This window comes from Chenopodium album, chromosome 12, assembly GCF_948465745.1.
Source record: "Chenopodium album chromosome 12, dcCheAlbu1.1, whole genome shotgun sequence".
NCBI lineage: Eukaryota > Viridiplantae > Streptophyta > Magnoliopsida > Caryophyllales > Amaranthaceae > Chenopodium > Chenopodium album.
In genome coordinates this window covers 7,402,697-7,425,881 of record NC_137845.1, presented here as the reverse complement: position 1 = coordinate 7,425,881, position 23,185 = coordinate 7,402,697, and the positions used below count along the sequence as shown (strand labels likewise).

The 23,185-nt window shown below is 33.2% G+C and overlaps 1 protein-coding gene across 1 annotated transcript; it reads left to right on the top strand.

Moving 5' to 3' along the window:
- Positions 1-16,347: 16,347 nt before the first annotated feature.
- Positions 16,348-22,211, top strand: LOC145570203 (RNA-binding KH domain-containing protein RCF3-like). Its single transcript, XM_081629231.1, has 7 exons — positions 16,348-17,141; positions 19,653-19,994; positions 20,441-20,692; positions 20,935-21,327; positions 21,417-21,496; positions 21,583-21,685; positions 21,857-22,211. The coding sequence occupies exons 1-7, from the start codon at positions 16,464-16,466 to the stop codon at positions 21,995-21,997; spliced, it is 1,989 nt and encodes a 662-aa protein (XP_081485357.1). The 5' UTR covers positions 16,348-16,463; the 3' UTR covers positions 21,998-22,211.
- The last annotated feature ends 974 nt before the right edge of the window (positions 22,212-23,185 follow it).

Here is a 23,185-nt window from a genome sequence, read left to right as displayed (position 1 = left end):
GTTACCATGAAATTAGGATGTATGTTACACTTGGTTGTCACAAGATTTGCGAAGTAATTTAGCTGTAACACATTGCAGATTTACCACATGAATCTAGGCAAACAATCACCAATATTTAACCTTACTAAGGTTGTGAGATAGATAAGCAAATAAAGTAAAAATAAAAAAAATTAAAAAACAAACAAACTATACAATGTCCGTAATTTTCGCCATTAATCCAAAGATATTAAGCGCAGTACACACATTGACAATTTCTCCATGCATCTTAGGGCGTGTTCGGCAAAATATAGCTATGAACGTAGTTGTAGCTGTAGCTGTGGAGGTAGCTGTTAGCTGTGTAGGTAGTTGTTAGCTGTGAAGATAAATAATTTAGATATGAGTGTTCGATAAAGTAGCGGTTGACTAGCTGTTACATATAAAAATCAATATTTTATTTTTAAAACTATAGATTAAATTTTCAACAGCTACCTCAAAAGCTACCTCTAATTTCAAAAGCTAATTTTTCTAACTTTTCATAAAAGCTACCTCCACCACTAGAAGCTACCCTAACCACTACTTTGCCAAACACTCACATTTTTTGTTAAGTAGTGGTTTGACCAAGTCAAACCACTAAAACCTACTTAAAAGCTACTCAAAATCTAGCGCCAAACACGCCCTTAGTAGCTTGGTTATGTTTAACTTGGCTATTTTACCTTAAATTAAGGTAAGCTTGTATTCAAATAAAAAATACGTGTAAGCATTTTTTTTCTATTGAATGACATGTTGATCACCTAAAAAATTATGGAATAATATCTAATTTACTAATTTGTATAATTATTTAACAAAGTAGAAAATAAAAATGATAAGATTTCAATAAAAGTCTTGTGACTTTGGTGGATATATATTGATCTAATTTAATATAATCCCAGCCGTTTTTCAAAAAAAAAAACAAGGATTTCAATCAAAGTTTAATCCAATTAGTGTGTGATTATTATAATTCGTAGATAATTTGAACGATAAGTATCTTTCTTAATGGTATTAATCTCTTGTGTGAGTACACACATTGCTCACGTTAAACGTTATAAGCCTCAGTACGGAGTTATCACAATCACGTTAACTGTTTAGCACAACAGGCTCAACAACTCGTAGTATAAATTACACTTGTCTAATGACCAACGATATTATTAGTTCCTAGAATCATTTATAAAAAAAAAAAAAAAATTAAATTAAATTAAATAGCTGTAAAAATCTCCTTGAATATGGAAAATTTACCTTTAATTTAGGAGGTATATTGTAGATTTGTAGTACTAGATTTTGAAAGGAGATAATTAAGCTTTGATTAACACATTGCATGTTTCACTTAAAAGAATTCACTTCATGAACTTAGATAGCATTTGTATGCATATTCACCAATAATCAACCTAATTATCGTGAGCTAGATACGCAAATCACGTAGCTAACTACATGGCTTCCGTTATCTCTGCCATTTGATCCAACGTTACTAAGGAACATACACATTGACCGATTCTCCATATTAGTACCTTTATTTTGTTAAGGGTGATTGTTCATTAAGAAAAATATACGAGTAACAAAAAACAAAACATCAATCTTATAAATCGGTTATCTTACTTGAAATGCAACATTTAATTAGTACGGAGTAACTTTTCTTCATTTATGTATATCTTAATTATAGTATGAAAAAAGCACGTAAACACATATAGTAAAATTTTTAACAGATTGACGTGTTGATTCATAAATTTATTATCGGTTAACTTTGAACCCAAGGTTTAAAGGGATGGAGATGGAAACGTCAATCAAAGAGTAATCCCATGAAAACAAAAAAATAATGGATCCAAGTGTGTGATTATAGTTCATACAATTTCATAACAAAAATCAACCGTCCATAGTTCCCAAAGAAATTCAACCACCCAAGAAAGTTAGTTAGGTGCAAATTTGTGATACTCTATATTTTTATTATTATTTATTTTAGAAGAAGTATTTAAAAGATGATTTCAACAAATATAATCAGTCAAGATAGCCACCAAAAATATCCTAGAATTAAAAATATAAAATTGAGGTTATTATGAATTGATGTTAAATTCTTGATTTATTTTACAAGTGAAAGTGGGACCCAATGAATGAACACAACGTGGCAATTCCTTAATCCATGTCATAGTCGATGATGATCAAATGGGAGACGCGTCAACTAATTTGGACACAAGCAATGGAAGCTTCAGTATTACTAGTTGTTGTATATACTCCCACCACTTACTAATACTAACATTCATTTCATTCTTTGGAAAATTATTTTTTTGCCTTCTTCTCTAAATTTGCCCACACTTTTTTATTTTTTGGAGTGGTGTGGGACAACCATTCTCCAACTTTAGTGATCATTGTTTCATATAATTGCTTGTAGAGTTTGTAATCTTATGACATAATGTTTATAATAAGTTATGGGGTTATGTTGTGGTTCTTATTTACTTTGAAAATGTGTAGAAAATGATGTTAGGAGTGAGAATTCAAAATGGTGCTTGTGGTTGAAAATGTTTAAGATATTACACTTTATAAAGTATTCTTAGTTAAGTGAAACTTTCTAAGTAGCTTCTGAATTTTAATATTGAATTGACGTTAAGTATGTTTTTACATTTAGACCGGAAAAAGAGGCGGTAATGGACTTAAATGGTAGCAAGAGGTATATAGACGGGAAAAATGAGGAAAAAAGATCAAGTAGCTTGACTCTTGACGATTTATCTCGGAAGGTGTTTTTATATTAAAAATGGAAAAGACATGTATGCGTTTATTAAGGATTTTACAGTAGCGTGTCAATTTGCAACTTTTTGTTCTTGTCAGTCTAACTTTTCTCGATGCATCTAGAATACTAATAATCTGTTATTTGATCGATAAACAATATAATAATAATAACAATGGCGTATCGCATATGACGTACTTTTACGTATACATAATAAATTTCATATATAAAAGCTTCACTAAGGTCCTGTTCTCATCAGATTATTTTCTATTTAGTTCAGCTCTAATAAGTTCAGTTCAGTTTAGTTCAACTTCTAATTTCCTTCTCTCATAAAATATTCATTTCAGTTTAGTTTAGCTCTAATAAGTTCAGTTCAGTTCAGCTTATTTCAGTCAATAAGAACAGGTCCTAACTGAATAAGTTAACGTATTTAAAAACATCGTGCGTAGGTTCTTGAAACGTAAACGAAAGGGAAAAAAATGGTATAGTTAGCATGCAATTATTGTTTGATTATAGATGATCATAATTAGTTGTTCTACTTGGCCAACCCCGAATAAACACAAATCACATTATTCCTGAAAAAGCTCAATTTATCTGGACCTATGATCAACTCTAAGGCATCTACTTTGGATGAAAATTAAATTTAGCCAACAAAGTGGGATTGAAGTACCTCCCCATTTGGTATTACTCAACCACTAGAAGTATAGCATAAATATAGAAAGAATGAAAGTAACATGAAGAATAACAAATAGATAAAGGTTAAAAAAATAAATAAATAAATAAATAGAAATATGAATTACAAGGTGTCCTTTGTATTTTTTTCCAAGGCTTTAGCACATTGCTTTGAAATTAGTCCCATTAAAATTCTTTATATTGAACAAGAAAGTGACTGACCCATAAGGCCAAACAACATGCGAAAGGATATTTTTACCTTTCACTATTTAATAAATTTATACAACAAAACCTAAAATAAAATTAAATTAAATTAAAATTAAAATTAAAATTAAAAAACAGAACATGACATGATGTGGCAAGAAGGCAACGGACCGTTAAGGTTGATCCAGTCACAAATCACATGAGAAAGCAACTGAAGGAATAACCACACATTAGATAAAGATTTTCAAATTTGTGAATTGTGAACAAGGAAGAAGTTTTCAGAAAATATCATTTTTATTCCACCATCACTTTATTGACACGTGCTTTTATATGTGGCAAGACTGTTGTTTTGTTGCTGAGCTGACCACCGAATCTAACGGTGCTGGTTGCTCACAGAAAGAAAAGAATTACTACCTCCGTTTCTTATTAGTTGCAACTTTGGGGTATTATTTGTGAGTTATAAAATATTCCAAAACTGCAATTAATACGAAACGGAGGTAGTACACATTTTCATTTTTTTTTTGTTTTCATATTTTTTTTTTAGCTTGGTTAAAATTGATATGGGTTGACTTTTAAGTACTTGTTATTATTCTCAACAATTCTTTAAATAAATAATTAAATACCAAATAACTAATCACAAATTTGGGTAAAAGTAATTATATTAATTTTATAAAACTTATATCATTATGAATTTAATATTTATATACCAGAGTATAAAACTACCCAAACAATGAAAAAATGTTAAAAGTTCCTCGAATTGATGAAAATTAATATCATCGCCATTTTAAGCGGGTTTGGGCTCATAATTTCCGATCCAAAACTTGGCCCGACCAAATTCGATTGATTACGAACATTATCACATCTAGTACCTCCCTTGATTACGAACCTTATCACATCTAGTACCTCCCTTATAAACCGGAAAAATTACACCCATTCAATTTTATTTTTAATTATAGTTGATGCTTTATTTTTTTAGATTCACTTTTAGGAATTACATATTTACTCCGTATAAAATGATAGAAAAGGTAACACAATATTTGTATTAAGAAATTTTTGTAATTTATAATAAGAAAAATATTCGAAATCACGACTCACAAGTATTCTACAACAGTTGTATTGTTCTTGCTAGCTTTCCATGGTAAAGAAGAGAAGGTTGTACATATTTAAACTTTATCTTAAAATAATACATTTTGTGATTGACATTGGCTATTAGGTATTTTATTTTAAAACGAGGATAAATAATTGGTAAAACAAGTGCTCACAACTTGTGATATGTATTGGTTGGTTTCCTAATATTTACATATTGTTCAAGTTCTCATCGGTCTTGAAAGACAAGTTAGAAACAATAAACTTGTTGTGTGGTAAGAAAATGTCAAAGAGTGTAATTAAAAATGCAAGCTAATGTGTCTTAAATAATGCTTTAATTGGTTTTAAGAGAGTATAATATGTTGGTTGGGTTGCACAAATGAATGGAGTGACCTATTTATAGGCATTCAATTGTTTAAGACTGAAACCAATTCAGCTTTATAGGATTCGAATTGAGTTTTCTTGAGGAGTGTTCTACACACTAACTATCTTGTACGCTTTCAGAACTTACATAGATATTAGAGGTCTACACATTTACTATCTTAACACTCATAAGCTTGTTTAAACTCTATTATAGCTCTAGAACCTTCAATTCTGAAGAGCGCTAAACCTATGTTTTGCACAAAGTAAACTTTTGTGACTTTGCATAAGGATTTATCATGACCATTTCTTATCAACCCAAAAAAATTATAGACCCTTAAGTTTGAGCCCATTTAGGACTTATTTGGCTTACCACATTACCCGTTAAACCAAAACCCTTCCAAGAATTCAACTAATTAAACCATCTCTAAAATGAAAACTGTCCACAATCCAATCTTCACTGACATTATTAAAAATCATAAACAATATCATTTGTGGTAAATATCTCGTGTATCAACACTAAGTAAACCACACAAACCATTATGAACCAGACAATTCTCGCGGGAGAGCTAACATGTTTCGTACGGTAGATCACATAATAAGAATGCAAATATCAGGAAATTCATTTGTGGTTGGTACATTAACGTGGGCAAGGAATAGTGAGGAATGATTTTTATAATGGGGCCACAAAGTTGCTTTTTTCTGTTTCTTTTCTTTATTGCAAATTTTGATTTGGTCCACTTATATAGACTAACCAAATGGGAGCCACAAAATCATTTCCATGTATGTCTATGGTGTTAATAATATCCATAAGATTTTTCATTTCAATATTCATTGTGGTTCGTTTCTGGTTTTTTGCCCACAGATTATTCTATTCTATTTCATTTCATTTTATTTTATTTTATTCTATGGTTAAAAACTTACCTATAAACTTTATTTATATCATTATTGTTATTATTTTATACAACCAACACAGTACATTACACCTCATTACTCAAGCACAATATGTGTTGAGGAAATGTGTTGGGTGGATGGTGATGCTTTTTTTTTTTTTTTGGTGAAAATGAATAGGAGTAAGAAAAGACTTGTATGATCATTATTTGTTTCGTTTTGTTGAAGTTTCTTATTAGTGTTTCTATGGTTAGGGGTGAACCAATCTTATAAGATATCTTAAACTATACATGATGCAATATTTAAATCAATTTGTTATTATTGGTGTATGATGCAACATTTAGATTTAATCCTAGCCATATATCATGAGTGTAGCATAAGTACCGATTTCTTACTAAAGTTTGCTCCCCTCTACTTTCTTCTCTATTATAGGTACGTTTTAAATATTTTATCATAAACAAGTAGTTGATATACGAAGTGCGGTAGTTTTTAAATAGTTGCAACACATTATTGACATTAAATTTTACCTATATTTATGAAAAATTAAATGTGGCGTTTTCTTAGGCTCGGTTCATTGTATATGTTTAAGATGAATATTATTTATAAAATTATAATTTTGCTACATATGATTATATTAAGATGACTATGCATGATTTATAAATTATGCATTGACAATCATGAAAATCAACTTGTTGATGCATTGCAACTAAATAACTCGTAAAAGATAAGAACTATGACAACGCATGCATACATAAACCAACCCAATTTAGCTTATAGACCTTGTGCCACAAATCCACACAAAAATATTTTAAGTCAAGAATCTCAAGTTGTATAGATTAGATAATGGATAAGTCTTTATTATTTCCAATACAGTACAATTTGCTTTTCTCCTGGGAAAGTTGGAGTTACTTCGTATAATGTCAAGTTTAATACGTAGTATTAGTATTTATTATTAAAAAAAAAAATTATTTCCAATACAGTACAATTTGCTTTTCTCCTGGGAAAGTTGGAGTTACTCCATATAATGTCAAGTTTAATACGTAGTATTAGTATTTATTATTAAAAAATAAAAAAAATTTAAAAAGTAAAAATTAAAAAAAAAATTAAAAATTAAAAAAGTCACTTGATCATATATGATACGAGTATATCTCACTAACTTAGCGGTTCATGCAGCTAGATTCACAAAGAGCCGAGAGGCCCGAGATAAGTCATCAGAGTCTCTTTTCCAGTAACAAGATGATCATCTCAATATGCTAAACTAGAGAGAAAATAGAATTGAATAGCTTAATTCTCATCGATGGCTTCAACCCCAATATATAAAATACAAGTTAACCTAATATGATAGAATTAGGAAACTAGAAAAATAAGGAAAAGATATCAAAAGATATTAACTAGCCCCAAAAGATACTAATAAAATATTTCCTAAAATATATCCTCAATACCCCCCTTCAAGTTGGAGCATGGGGATTGAAAATGCCCAACTTGAAAATAAGGTGATCAAACTGAGTCTTCCCAAGTGCCTTAGTAAAAACATTCGCCAATTGCTCCCTAGTGGAAACATAGGATGGAGCAATCAATCCCTCTGTAATAGCATCACGAACAATATGACAATCAATCTCAATGTGCTTTGTTCGTTCATGAAAAACTGGATTTCTGGCTATATGGAGGGCAGATTGACTATCATAGAACAACTCAATCGCCTTAGGGTGTTGAACCCCCAAACTCAATAGTAAAGCCTTTAACTATTTCAACTCATTTGTGATCGATGCCATGGATCGATATTCGGCCTCAGCAGAAGATGTAGATACTGTAGGTTGTTTCTTGGTTTTCCAAGAAATAGGAGAATGACCAAGAAACACAAGCTAACCTGTCAACGAACGATGAGTAAGAGGACACACCGCCCAATCTGAATCATACCAACCCTGCAAAGTCAGATCACTATCTGCACTTAACAAAATACCCTGTCCTGGGGTACCCTTCAAATAACGAACTACTATCAGAGCCGCCTCTTAGTGCTTAATGTGAGGCTCTTGCATATATTGCGAGAGAATATGAACAGAATACGCCAAATATGGTCTAGTAACCAAGAGATAAATTAACCGTCCTACCAGTCTGCGATAAGACTCAGGATTCGCAAGTAACTCACCACTAGCAAGACTAAGCTTGTGATTTTGCTCAATCGGAAAGCCACTTGGCTTTGCCCCTAACAACCTTGCTTCTGAAATAATATCCAAAGTGTATTTGCGTTGACACAAAAACAAACCGGATTTACTACGAGCTACCTCAATACCCAAAAAATACTTCAAAGGACCAAGATCCTTCATCTTGAAAAAATCACAAAGATAAACCTTGAATACAGTCATTGCAGCAGAATCATTCCCATAAATAATAAGATCATCAACATAAACTAAGACATTAAGCTGAACATTGCCATTAATATATGTGAAAGAGAATAATCAGAGTAAGACCGAATAAAACCATACCCTTTCAAAGCCGTAGTTAGTTTTACAAACCAACACCTCGGAGCTTGTTTCAGCCCATACAAAGACTTTCTCAAACGAAACACCAGACTCAGATCCGAGCTCTCAAAACCGGGAAGTAGTTTCATGTACACCTCATCCAAATTACCATGGAGAAATGCATTATGAACATCCATCTGCTGAATTTTCCAATTTTTTGAAGTTGCTATAGCAAGAAAAGCGCGAACTGTAGTTATTTTTGCCACCAGAGCAAAAGTCTCACCATAATCGATACCTTCTTGTTGATGATTACCAAAGACAACCAAGCGAGACTTGAGACGTTAAATATCACCATTAGACAAAAATTTTGTCTTGTACACCCATTGACTACCTAGAACTTTCTTGTCAGGAGGAAGATTCTCTAATGTCCAAGTCCCATTGTCTTCCAATGCCCGTATTTCCTCTTTCATAGATTGTCGCCAACCTTCTGATTTCGTGGGCTCTTTAAAGGATTTTGGATCCTTTTCCTGAACTATGGATGCAAGAAATTTTCGATAGTTTACAGAAAACATGTCACAATTTATATAGTGTGCTAAAGGATAAGGCGTATCTGAAGGAGTGTTGGATGACGGAGAGGATTGAGACGGATTATTAGCAAAAACGGAGTGAGTCACATAATCACATAGCTTAACCGATGGAAATTTCTCACGGTGGCCCTTACCTAAGGCTTCATTCTCGGTTTGCTGTCCCGTTTCACGCTGATTTTGCTGTAAATCAGGCCCTTCTGTACCCCCCTGCGATCTGTGGCCGTGTGCCACGGGGTGCCTACGGAGCTCTCTGCCCGGCTGTAATGCCCCCAAATCTCCCTCTACGGAAATACCAGTATAATACTTATAATTATACCGTAGAGATAGACTTGGGCGTATGGCCGCCGCGTGATTACGTAAGGCTACTCAAAATACTTAACTCAATAACAAAACTTGCAGCGGAAACTCAACTTTCTTTTATTAACACTTATAAAAATAGTAACATTGTTATGAGTAGTCAAAATAAAGACAAGACCAACATTCCTAAACTGGGTGAAGCAAATCTCGGGACTCCTATATGCTCATTCATGACTCCACCTGAAAATAGTCAACACTGCTTACCATTACGATAAACAGGGCAAACCAAAACAAATAAGAAATACGAATTAACAAATTATGCTAAGTACAATAAGTGCAAGATAATGTAAACTCAATTCATAAAAATCAATTCCAATAATTAATCCAATAAATTCCAAACTCATTATTCCAAAACCGATTCCAATGATTCAATATTCCAAGTAATAGTTAATAAAACCAATTCCTTTATTTAGAACCAATTTCTTTTAATCCAATTCTTCACCTAAGTGTGCACACCCTCAAGCTATTCTCTTTATATTACAAGGCTATTTTTTAGAAAAGACCTGGTCATACAAAGTCCAAGGCCTTATCAATAAACCAAATCCGCATAGTGGGATTACCAACATGCTTATAAAGCATTAATAATAATAATTCAATGGTTCAATAAATCCTTTAAATATCCAATAAATTCCAATAAAATTCAAACTCCTTTTTAATAATTCTACATACTTTCAAAATCAAAACATTTTATATAGATACTTGAGAATAAAATCTCATATTAATAACTTTTCAAAATCAATAACTCTTCCTTGAAAAACCTTTTATTTAATTCAACAAACCTTTTAAAATCAATTCTTTTATTTAAACACGATAAGTAATTCAAACCATTCAAAACATGATTCAAAAATCAATCATTCAAAATACGTTTATTAAAACAAATTAAATATTAAAATCAATACCTCCAAACATAATTCAAATCAATTTAATTCAATCACCAATAAAATATGTTATTCAAACCAATCATTTTCAAAGGTATCTAGCCACCAAAGCGTACCTTGATTCTTGCTAGAAAACCACACAAAAGAACCTCGAGAGTCTTGATTCCGAATATCAATCAACACTTCGCACTTTCAAAATTCAATCATGAATACACCTTGCAAATAACATAACCATAAGGTTATCACAACATAAACTCAAATCTAATGTGCATGGATTATAAAATTATTTTAAAATAATACTTTAATATAAAATTATAGCTTTGAAATAGGTATTTGTATTTTAGAAAACTAACCATGAAAAAGATAAAGGAATAGGATTAAAAAGAATTGAATTTTCGTTGGAAAGAATAGGCAGAACTTGCAGAGGTCATAACTCCTTCAATATAACTCCGAATTGGGTGATTCATAAGCCTAACCTCAAGGATTTTTCAAGAAGAACACTCTTGTGTGAAACGTCAATATCCCAAAAACTGACCAAAAGTGCCCGAAAACTGGTTTCAAAGATAAACGGGATGATTTGTGTAAAAAGAGGAGATGAAAAGGTTTAGGGAAAAGAAAAAGAAGAGAGAAAAAGAGAATTGGGTTTTTGGTGTGAAGAATATGAGAGGTATGAAGGGGTATTTATAGGGTCAAGAATGAGGGAATTATGGTAGTAGAATGTAGGAAGAATGATGGTAAAAAAAATTAAGGAATTACTAAGAGAAGTGAATAAAGAAATATGGAAATTGATATTAAGGTGATTAAGAATAATAGAATTTAGAAAAGTGTGTTTGTCATGAAAATAATATGGCAAAAGAGATTACTTGGGGAATAATCAAAGATGAAATAAGGTAGGAAAATAAGATGATCAAATCTTTGTGGGATGGAAAAATAAAATTAAGGAAAATAAGAGATTTTATGGAGGAAATTGAAAATACAATTTACCAAAATAAATCACCCAAAAATCCATCATGGTGGCTGAAAATTTGAGCTTTCCTAAGCTTATATTTTTGGACCTCCCTTTAGATATTTAGGGAATTAATTTGCTAGTTTTAAGGAATTAAAAATAATTGTGTAAATAATATTTATTGTATAAAATAACTAATTAAGAAAATACCAATTATTCACTAAATAAATTCACTAAGAAAATCAGATTTTCTACACTTAGAAAATCCAAAAATCATAGCTTAATATTTAGGAAATTCGGACCTCCTAATTAAATAATTAAAATATAATTTTGATTAGTTAAAATATCCGAAATATATATAAATAATCCAGTTTTTAAAATAAAATAAATGGATAATAAATCTTAATTAAAATCCAAAAATAATAATTGAGTTTTTAAAATACTTTTCGGGCCAAAAATTTAAATTTTATTTTGGCTCCAAAATTCAAATAGTAAAATAAATTACTAAAATATCCTTTTTAAGAGAATACTAATTAATTAAATAATTAGAAATACGTTTCAAAAATACGGGGTATTACACTAGCTATGGGTGGACTGCCCTTGTGCGGTCTGCCTCTGCTGGGCAGTGGGGTCTGCTGCCGCGGGGTCCTGGTCGTGGCCCCTGCTGGCTGCCACGGGTGAGCCTTGGTGTTTGCTGCCAGCTTCCCCTGTCCTTGGGGCAGCATGCACATCTTCAACAACTATACGAGCATCATCAAAAATCATCCCATCATCATGAATAGTTACCTCACCATCATCAAACACCACATACTCCAAAAAAATCCTCATGAATTTCTCCATTAGCAAACGAAGACAACACAATATTAACTTCATCTGGTGTAGCAAAGGGGAACACTTCCTCGACAAATTTCACATCACGAGACACAAAAAAAAAACCCTTTGACTCAAGGTCATACAAATTCCATCCTTTCTTCCCAAAAGGATAACCCATAAAAACACATTTTCTACTATGACTAGCAAACTTGTCTCCATTCGTTTTTTGGTTATGAGCAAAACATAAACATCCAAATGTGCGAATAGCATCAAAAGAAGGAGGTTTATTGAAGAGAATCTCGAAGGAATTTTTATTTTGTAGTAAAGGAGTGGGTGTACGGTTAATAAGGTGAACAGTGGCAAGAACACACTCCCCCCAAAAATATATTGGCAATTTTGCTTGAAATCTCAAAGCTCTCCCAATCTCAAAAATGTGTTTGTGTTTTCTCTCAACCCTCCCATTTTGTTGTGGTGTCCCCACACAAGAGGTTTGGAAAATAATACCGGTAGTACTAAAATAATCAAGCAAACAATTAAACTCAGTACCATTGTCACTTTGCACAACTTTAATTGTCTAGGAAAATTGTCTGTCTATCATAGCAACAAACGAAAAAAACATACGAAACACCTCACTTTTATCAATCAACAAATATATCCACACTGCTCTAGAATAATCATCAACAATTATAAAAAAGTAACGAGCTCCACACGATGAAACATGACGATATGGACCCAATAAATCACAATGAACTTTCTCAAATATTCTAGACGCTTTATTAATACTCAATAGAAATCTATCTCTAGGATGTTTCGCACACATACAAACTTCACACCCCTTATCAAGACTATCTTTGCAATTAACAGTAGGAAGGAACTTAACTACTTTCTCGGAAGGATGACCCATACGACGATGCCATAGCTCCAAATTAGACTTTGCGTCAAAAAGCACCCTCATGATGCACAGAATCCAATTTGCTAAAATAGTACAATTCGTCTCTCCGAACTCCCGTTCCAATCAACTCCTTCGTTTGATCCTGTATAGCACACATTTTTGAGTTAAATTGGGCAATACAATTAAGTTCATCATTAAGTTGTGAAACAGAAAGTAAATTACAACTAAAATTAGGGACATAGAGCACCCCATTTAGAGTGATTTTGTCCGAAACGAACAGAACCAATAAGAGAAGTCAACATTATTTCACTGTTCGGTAACCCTACAGGACATTCAAAACTCTTTGTATCAAAAAGCCAAGATTTTTCTCCTGTAACATGATGCGTGGCTCCTGTATCAATAATCCAAGAAGTATAATCAAACTTATTATTCGAACAATTTTCGAAAATTTTGGTATTACCCAACAAACTTGTAATTGTATGCCATTGTGTACATGGAAATAATTGACCACTTGAAGTCATAAACTGATTGTTGGCAATTGCAGCACTAAGATTATACTCATAAACTAGTGATGGTGCATTGTGCCGTCCACCATGATTCACGATTGTTTTTTTTATTTTTATTTTTTTTTATTGAAAAAATTAAAAAAATTGAACTTGATACCATGATTTAACTTGCTCTTGATACCATGCTAAACGGGTGTACGCCACACCCGTCACAAATATCCACTTTATACGACCAAGGAGGTTCCACCTCAAAATCATATGGCAATGAGAGGAGTAGCCCTTAGCCTTATAAAGTGCACACAATTATCTTCTTTCTTCAATGTAGGATACACATTCCATTACAAACTTTCGCTTATATACTCAACCAATGTGGGACAACACACCACTCACATGTGGGTTTTCTCATGGCCCGTTTATCACAATATGAAGACAAAGCTTATTAATTTTTTCAACTTCGGTTATACATAATTTAACAAAGACAATGAATAATGATCCATGTTCGTCATGTGAGTGAGGTATAGCTTAAGTGGTTAAACCTCCCCTCTCGATTTCTAGAGATCTTAAAATCGATTCTCATTACCCGCCTTTTGTGGCTCTCTAAACAAATAAACGTAGTACCGAGTATGTGTTGGGGACGAATGATGCACGTGTCACATAAACTATAACTAGTGAATTTGGCAGAAAAATTAGTGTGAAATCCACTGAAATGCAATATTATGTTGGTTAATGTCTAAAAAAATAACACTTTAGTTTCATAATTTACTTGTACACAAACATGTATGTTGGTTATTATTTTGAATTCCAGCTCCACTAATCAAATGATCATCTTTTTTTTTTTTTTTTTTTTTTTTTTTTTTTTTTTTTTCCAGGAAATCCACCATATGTAATTACAAATCGGCAAATCCTAGTTGAAAAAAATGTCGACATCAAAATAATGAAGATTATTGATGTGAATCAATCAATTTATTACCAAAATGAATTTCCTAGCTAGCTTTGATGGTCCATCATATAATATTATATACTATGTATTAACTGCACTTCCTAGTTGCAATTTGCAAATAGGTTGACATCACTATCTATCTATCTTTGTACAAGTTCAAACAATTTGACAACTTGTTGGAAGAATTATGAAAACAGGAAAATAATAAGTAGTACTAGAAGTAGAAACAATAAATTATTACAACATCACCACTACTTATTATTGTACTCTCTCCGTCTCCGAAAGAACGACCCATTTGGTTGATTACGCGGGTATTAAGAAAGTTAAATAAAAAAAAGTAAAAGTATATTGAAAATATAAATTTACTTGAGATTTGTAAAAAAATAGAAAGAGAAAGTAATAAAATTACATAGAAAATCAAATTTTTATATGGGGAAGCTAATTTTGCACAAATATTGTTGCAAATTGGTGGGTGTTTTAATGCAAATGGGTCATTCTTTTTGGGACTAAAATTAGGCCAAATGAGTCGTTCTTTCGGGGACGAAGGTAGTATTAATTTATCATAAGTGATTTTGTAATTTTATACTCTCTCCTTTCCAATGTTAAAAAAAATTAAATACTTTGTAAAACGTTACACATTGATTCGGTATGTTTTGTTTTTTTTTTACTAGTTTTATAAGATTTATCTACTTATTTGCTACTTTTTTAAACTCGTAAAAGTAATGTGCGGACAATTATCAAATATATGTTTACATATTTTCCCTCGTTATTGTCATAACAACTAAATTTGCTGTATTGCCAAATTGAAAGAGTTCTTATTACATGACTATCATGCATGCGTTGGCCAGCCTAAAAATGACAAAAAAAACCCTAAGGAAACAACTTATTAAAACAAGAAATTAAAGGGGGAATTACAATAGACAAGGGATATAATCACATAATTCAGCATCCTTTAGAAATGGATTGGCCTTCATTTTTCAAGATACGGACTACATTTCAAGATAGAAACCATAAGAAAAATTAACCCAAATAATGACAAAGTAGCCTTATCAGTTCATGACTTTTGAGTAAGACTTTTATGGAACTCATCTTAGATCGTTAGAAAGTTTCATAATAAGCATTACATTCTGGGCCCTATAGTCCATAAAATTTGGACTGCCCGTTTCCCTGCCCACTCTTTTTGGGCCTCTTCAACACCCAACAATATATACCATGCTAAGATTGCTCAACTCACACAATCACACCCAGTCATGGTAAAGGGGTACTCAGACCTCAGTTATCCGGCAGTCTGTCTTAAGCAACCATGCACAAGTGGCTTGACCCATGATCTATCCTCGCCTTCCCAGTCTCCATATCGGATCTCAAGCACAATAGCACGACTCGTGCTTGGGCTAGGCCGAACCTTGTCACCTAGATCATTTCCTCTAGGTTCCCTATAAATATACTTGTACAGTTGTACTCAAGTTGGTAATTTTTGATCTATCTTCTTTTGTTGTCAAATATCTTCATATTTCCTACTAGGCATGGACACACGCTTGACGTTTCACTTTTTACGATTTATACATAGTGTGGGGTATGATTTGTTTACCTACTTGTCTCTTCATTGTAGGAGCATTATATCAAATCTTGTCCATTACCTAATTTAACCCTTTTATGTTAATCTTCTACAATTTAATGGAAAAATTTGTAAATAGACAAACTCATCTCATCACAGAGACACAACTAATTTGGATCAATTGATTACTCTATTTTATTAGTAAAGAGTTTTTCACACTACATGTGATTATATACCTTGTAGAATTGATAAATCTCTGATTCAACATGACATGATAACACGATCAAAATCAATACTAACATGATAATATGGCTCGTTTTGATAAATTGGACAAATTATGCAATTTCCCTAAATTTTAGGGTGTGATAGATATCATGAACAATAATACGCTATCAACCGGCTCGGTAAGGTTGGGTTTACTTTATTGAGATTTGAGAATGAAGACAGAAAAGATTTCCAAACCCTGCCGTAAACCCAGAACCTCCGAGGTTTTGACTTAAAAGTCAACCCCCACTCACACACCCCCTTTCACTTTCTCTCTCCTCCATTTTCGTCAACTCTGCTCCACTTCACTCCTTCTTCCTCAACAATGGAACCTCAATTCTCTGTCAAACGCCACCATTCTCACTCTCACTCTCACTCTAACCCACCATTAGCATGTTCCTCTTCTACTCCACCTTCTCAACAACCCAAACCCTCCGAAAATGGCGGCGATACCCAATTCCGAATCCTCTGTCCCTCCGCAAAAGTCGGCGGTGTCATCGGAAAAGGCGGCGCCGTAATCCGCCAACTCAGGGATGATACCGGTGCTCGAATTCGCATCGTTGATGATCTTCCCCCCTTTTCGCGCTGCGATGAAAGGGTAATTCATATTGTCGCTGATTCGAAAAACCCTAACCCTAATTCGAATCCTGGGGAGGAGAGGGAAGAAGGGTCGATTGCGCAGGCGGCGTTGGTGAAGGTGTTTGAGAGGATATTGAAGGTTGATGAAGAGAGGAGTGAGAAGAATGAGAGTGAGAAAATGGAGGAAGAGAGGAGAGAGAATAATGGCAATGGAAATGGAAATGGTGGGAGTGGTAGTGGGAATGGTGGGCAATCTGGGCATGTTGTTTGTAGATTGTTGGCGCCGAGTAATCAAGTTTGGTGTGTTCTTGGAAGAGGTGGGAAGATTGTGGAGAAGATTAGGCAAGAGAGCGGTGCTCAAGTTAGGGTTTTGCCTAGGGAGCAACTTCCTGCTTGTGCTTCTCCTGGGGAGGAACTTATTCAGGTGAAATTTCCTAATTTTCGGCCTTTTCGGTTTCTATATTGCGTAATTCGATAATCTATGATTTGTTTTTGACAAATAAGGGAGAAGAGATAATAGAATGGTTTTTGTATTGCTTGTATATTATTCATCAATAGGTTGAGTATTTATACAAAACTTAACCTCATAAGATAGGAAACAATATTCCTAAAAGATATACCATATATCCTAATGATATATTCTCAAAATAATATCTTAACATAAATATCCTAAATATATTATTCTCTTAAATGATATATACGGAAAATATATCACACATATATTTTCCAATATCTCTAACAGTTTTACTGTCATTTGGGTTAATATAATCTATGAATTGGTTTGATTAGGTAATTCGATCATTCGTTCTTGTGGATTCGACAGTAATGTTATAATTCGTATTGGCTAATGTACATTAGATACCTTAATAAAACCCCTAATAGTATTCTCGTCGTGGCAACATGTGATTAATTTGATAGAATACCTGCCTGATTTTGACCTTAAGAAAAATGTACAAGAGACAAATGTCATGGTTTCATTAGGCTCTCATGGATTATAAGCTCAGGTATCCTAAATGGGATGTATATCTTGTCTGCATATATTCGCTTGTAGAATATCGTATCACAATTGATTGACTTAGTTTGTTTAGCGTGTGTACATTTACTGGTGACAGTTTTTTCCAAAATCAAATTTTAATGATGAGTATCTTGGATCCATCCTTTAGATAATATTGTTAAGCGGTTATTATTTTGTCATGACATTGATGATTGATAATTTTATCTTGTTTGTTTGGTGATTTTATGTAATTTTAATGTAAAAATAACTAAATTGACCGAACTTACTTTACTTATTCGGGGACTTGCATTCCTCTATGGAGTAGGTTTCCGGTTTTCGTGTGAATGGTGTGGAGTTTTTGAGATATGCTGATAAGGTTATCCAGGGTGTGTTTTAGGATGAAAGGCATGTCATAATTGAGATCATCATGTTTGAGTGTTGATGGCTGACTGTAACTTTCAGTCTGTTCTATCATATGTGGGAGTTGTGGGACTATACTAGTTCCAACTTTCACTGTTTCACACATTTGACGGTGTTTCCCACTTTAGTAGATGCATTTCATGCCCAATGAGAAGTGGGGGATGACTAATGAGGCTTTGCTGCATTTATTTGTTTGCTAAGACATCCATATTAATTGGGGTTAAGTTAAAGTATATGTTGAATGTGAGGGTGTAAGTGCTGCTTGAAGTTCAGGAGGTGTGAAGGTGCTAGGAAAGTATAGGGGGAATGACTGCAGGAAAAACTGGTTAATCGTTTTTGGAAAAGTGCTAATTCTGAAAGAGCATGAGATAAGTTTTATCTGATAGGAATTGAAGGAGTCTAAGAGTTACAATTTTTGGTGTAATCTAAAAGACTAAAAATTACTGCTTTCAAAAAAAAAAAAAAAAAAAAAGATGAAAAATTACTGAGATGATGCCTTTTGTGGTTACCTTGGACTGAATTTTCTATTGGAAATTCTCCAAGATGAGAAAAAACTGACCCCCTGTTGAAAGTAGGACTCAAGAAATGAGGTGATTTTTGGATGTATTAAGAAAAGGCACCCTAATGCCTTGTAAGGAAACATGACAGGATTAACTTTGGGAGCATGACATTTTTAACAGTATTAGAAAGGATAAAAATGACATGGGAGGTAAGGATAAGCTTTCCTCCGATATGCTTATCTGTGGACGTGATCCTTCTAAGTTTTTGTCACACCATTTTATCTATACCTTATCCCCTTTCCTATTCTATACCTTATCCCCTTTCCTATTAGAATATTACTACTGCTTCTACCGGTGTTACAAATTAGGAATTTACTCAATTATTGATTTTTGGACTTTAGAGGTTGATGATGATACAGAGTTGTCATGGCCGAGGAACTCTTCTCGCCTTTAATTGACTACTGCCTTTATTGTCTGTTTTATACTGGAATGTTGATTTCTCAATTATGTGATAAGAGGTTCATAATCTCAAAGAGGTTTTCATATTAGCCTGTGGTATTGATTGAACTGACTTTGGAGAAATGCACTTCATTACCAATTATATTGATTGTGTCTCATGTCTTTATTCTTTACTGTCTGATTAGGTAAGTGGATCACTCTATAGGCATAAATCATAAATGTGTTTCCACAATTCCACTAACGTATATATTGTATTCATCAGAGTATAATTTTTTTGGGTCTTATTGTGAAGAGGAAGCTATGATCTCGTTTGATCAATGTCAATGTAGATGTCCTTGATGTCAATTTTTTATCGCTTTGAAGGAATATTGTTTAAGATCAAGAAGTGCATTGGATGACACATGACATGAATAAGCCTGAAACTTGTCTCTTTTGCTGAATGACATCTTGTTCATCATTTTTCATAGTTCTGTTTTGATAGTAAAATTGTTCCATCTATCGCTTCATTATTCCGGGTACTTGCTTCTTCTACATTCATATATATACTTTTTCTGAAATTTAGATGGCAGGAAATTTTCAAGCTGTAAAAAAAGCTCTCTTGTCTGTTTCAAGTTGCCTTCAGGAGCATCCGAAAGCTGATATGTTTCAAGGACCAAATATTGCTAGTCAGACAGATTCTTTTCCTCAAAGAGGTGCACATGCTGCTGATCATAGCCATAGGATAGCTCCAGAAGAAGATGTTGTTTTCAGATTACTATGCCAAGCAAGTAAAATTGGCAGTTTGATAGGAAAGGGTGGGTCCATTGTACGGGCAATTCAAAATGAAACTGGGGCATCAATCAAGATAGGAGACACTGTTTCTCCTGATTCAGATGAGCGGGTTGTATTCGTATCAGCACGAGAGGCATGTAAAGATGAATTTATTATTGTGCATATTGTACTTGTTGAGTTTTGGTAATATATTGTGTTAAGACGTGATTAATGTGAAACATCTTTTCCTTTTTACAACTTGTATATACACCCAAAAAAAAAAAAAAAAAAAAAAAAAAAACCCTTGATCATGCATGCCTCAAGTATTTTGTTATTTAATGTAGGTTCTTTCTGTGCTTGAATATCTGGTGTCAAAATAAAAATTTGAATGTTTCAATTTATCAGGAAATAGTGCTTTTGAAACTTGTTGAAGGAGCAGAGCTAGTCAGCTAGGCATTACCATTAGATGAACTAACTTCTTTATCTGTGGTCAGTGGCATTGTCAGCATCAAAAATCAATTTTATAATGAGCTGTATAGAAGGTTAATATCCCAGTGATTACTCATTTGCATTTTCAATTTCCTTTTCAAACTGTTACAGAGTATGGACCTGAAACACTCTCCTGCTCAGGATGCTGTCATCCGTGTGCACAGCCGAATAGCAGAGGTTGGATTTGAACCAGGTGCTGCAGTTATTGCCCGGCTTCTTGTCCATTCACAACAAATAGGTTGTTTGTTGGGTAAAGGAGGCCTAATTATTGCTGAAATGAGACGACTTACTGGTGCTAGTATTCGAATTTTTGGCAGGGAACAAGGCCTGAATTCTAATATCCAAAATGATGAAGTTGTGCAGGTAAAATTCGATGAACTCAGAAGTGGAACATTCTTATAGTTTTGTAGCTTGGGTGAAATTTTCCTCATTTATATTCATGTTAGCACCAAAGGTCTGCTCAGATGAGCTGTTAATGGCTTTGTCTGCCTATGACCTCTTGCCTCATGTTTAAGGTTTTCTAGTGCAAACTTGCTGCTGGTCTCTTTTTTTGGTAATAACTGAAAAGCTTTTCTAAGATACTGGTCATTCTACGTACTTAACAGGTTATTGGGAGTTTGCAGTCAGTTCAGGATGCTTTATTTCAGATTACTAGTAGGCTTCGGGATGTTTTGTTTCCACCTAAACAGCACCTTTCTCATGTTAGTAGCTCGCCTTACTTCACTACCTATCAGGAATTGCCATCTCCTTCATTTCGCCCTAGACATGATCAGGCTTCTCCTGGTCATTATCATTCACCAGTTGGATTATCTCATGCCTATGACAATCGTTCTGCTGGCCAAGGGCAAGCTCATTCATCATTTCCTCATGATATGGATAGAGTTGATGGACCTAGTGGCAAACATGACCACCATGGGCACCATCAGTATGGTAGTGATAGAGCTTCTTATGGCCTGTCATATGAGAGGCCAGCTTCTCCTAAAGTGTGGCATCCCCAGGTAATAACGGAATAACCTGTTGCTTGTTTGGTGATTGTCAATATGTGTTGCGAATGATCACTGAACATTTCATAATATGCGTTGTCCAGGCTGCTGACTTTGGGAATCCTAGCAGATATTCTGACACAGGGGCTGGGTCTTCAAGTATGGTTGCAAAAAATAATGAAAGGTGAGGCTGAAAGAATGTAAGGCTTATGATTTCTTGTATCTCCGCTCTAGGCTATTGAGCTTATTTTGTTTTTCTCCATGGTGCAGTGGTCAGTTGCCGATGGTGACATCTGTTGAAGTTGTAGTTCCACAGATATTGCTACCTCATGTTTATGGAGAAAACAAAACTAATACTGGACATATAACACAGGTGGGTTTAGAACAGTAAATGTATGTACAAGTAGTTTTTTGCACTTAGCAGTACTGCTTTAATAAAATTCCTGACATTGAGCCATGTCAAGAGTTTTGTCCTTTGCAGTATTATCTAAGGTATAAATTCTGATTTTGGTTTCTGATATAAACTGTGTTTTCTTGATTTTAGTTTTCTGGAGCAGACGTAATTGTTCATGATCCTAATCCTGGTGCTACTGAGGGTCGAGTCGTAATATCAGGAACTCCAAGTCAACTGCACACTGCTCAAAGCCTTGTTCAAGCCTTCATCCTCTGCGGTCAAGCATTTTGATAACCCCCTTGTACAACTCGCAGTCCAGATAATTGCAGTTGAAGGCAAGATGTACATTATTGAGCTAACCTCTTTGTAACTTACTCTCAATTTTGTTTGTTGAATTAATGTTTCAGACCTTTCAGTAAAAAGGAGCTGAAGCTCCATCATATTGAATCATTGATGTATATTTCCATAATTTTATTAAATTGGCCAAGGTCTTTCATTTTTTAAATCCTATTTCTAGTACTTTTATTAGATATCCAACAAATTTGTGGGTGATGTTTACAACTTCCTTTCAACTTATATATTATATATTACACACATTAATACATCTACATATTTGTAAATGTGTTCTTCATGTCAATGTTTGGCCCTGTTTTCGTACGATTATTTTCAGTTCAGTTCAGCTCTAATAAGTTCAGTTTACTTCAGTTCAGCTCCTAATTCCCTTCTCTTATAAAATATTCAATTCAGTTCAGCTCTAATAAGTTCAGTTTAATTAAGTTCATCTCATTTCAGTCAATGAGAACAGGTCCTTTGTCAGTGTTCTATAAAATGCGGGTGAAAATGGCCAAAAAAATAGATTAGAATTTTCAATTTATTTATTTATTTATTTATTTTTATTTTTTTTTTGTTTGTTTTTTGAAAGATAGAATTTATCAATTTAAAGGTTGTTTTGTTCATATTAAACTTTTTTTTTTTGAAGAGTTGTTCATATTAAACTTGTTTATTGTTGAATTGTTTTTCATTATCCAATTTTATATTAATATCAATTCATCACTTTTTGTAATGAGATTATCGACTCACCATATACTAAAAACTAAAATTCTTATTCTTATTATTTAATACATTCATAATGTAATTTCAATCAAGTTAAACACGTGAACAATATAAACATGTTTTATATTTAAATTGAGAGAATTATCTTGTAAATTTCGTGAACATTCTAGAAAATGAATGTTCTATTCACGTTTAAAAAAATAATTTTCAAGTCCAACTAGTTCAAATAAACTCCCTCTCTTACAAATTTGTTCCTATAAGGTTCAATAGGGATTATTTTTGAAACAATATTAAATACTAACTGTATTTATTTTACTCTAATTGATTTGATTCAAATATTCAATGAATTTAATTTGATATTCTACTTTCTTTATTTTTGTGTGAATAACAATATAACATTACATTAATCCTTTTAGGGTAATGATA

Bases quoted from the DNA above. Each gene is read 5' to 3' on its own strand.
- LOC145570203 (XM_081629231.1), top strand. From the start codon at position 16,464: ATGGAACCTCAATTCTCTGTCAAACGCCACCATTCTCACTCTCACTCT. The intron at 19,995-20,440 runs GCATGTAAAGAT...AAACTGTTACAG, and splicing joins TATTCGTATCAGCACGAGAG to AGTATGGACCTGAAACACTC. The intron at 21,328-21,416 runs GTAATAACGGAA...TGCGTTGTCCAG, and splicing joins CTAAAGTGTGGCATCCCCAG to GCTGCTGACTTTGGGAATCC.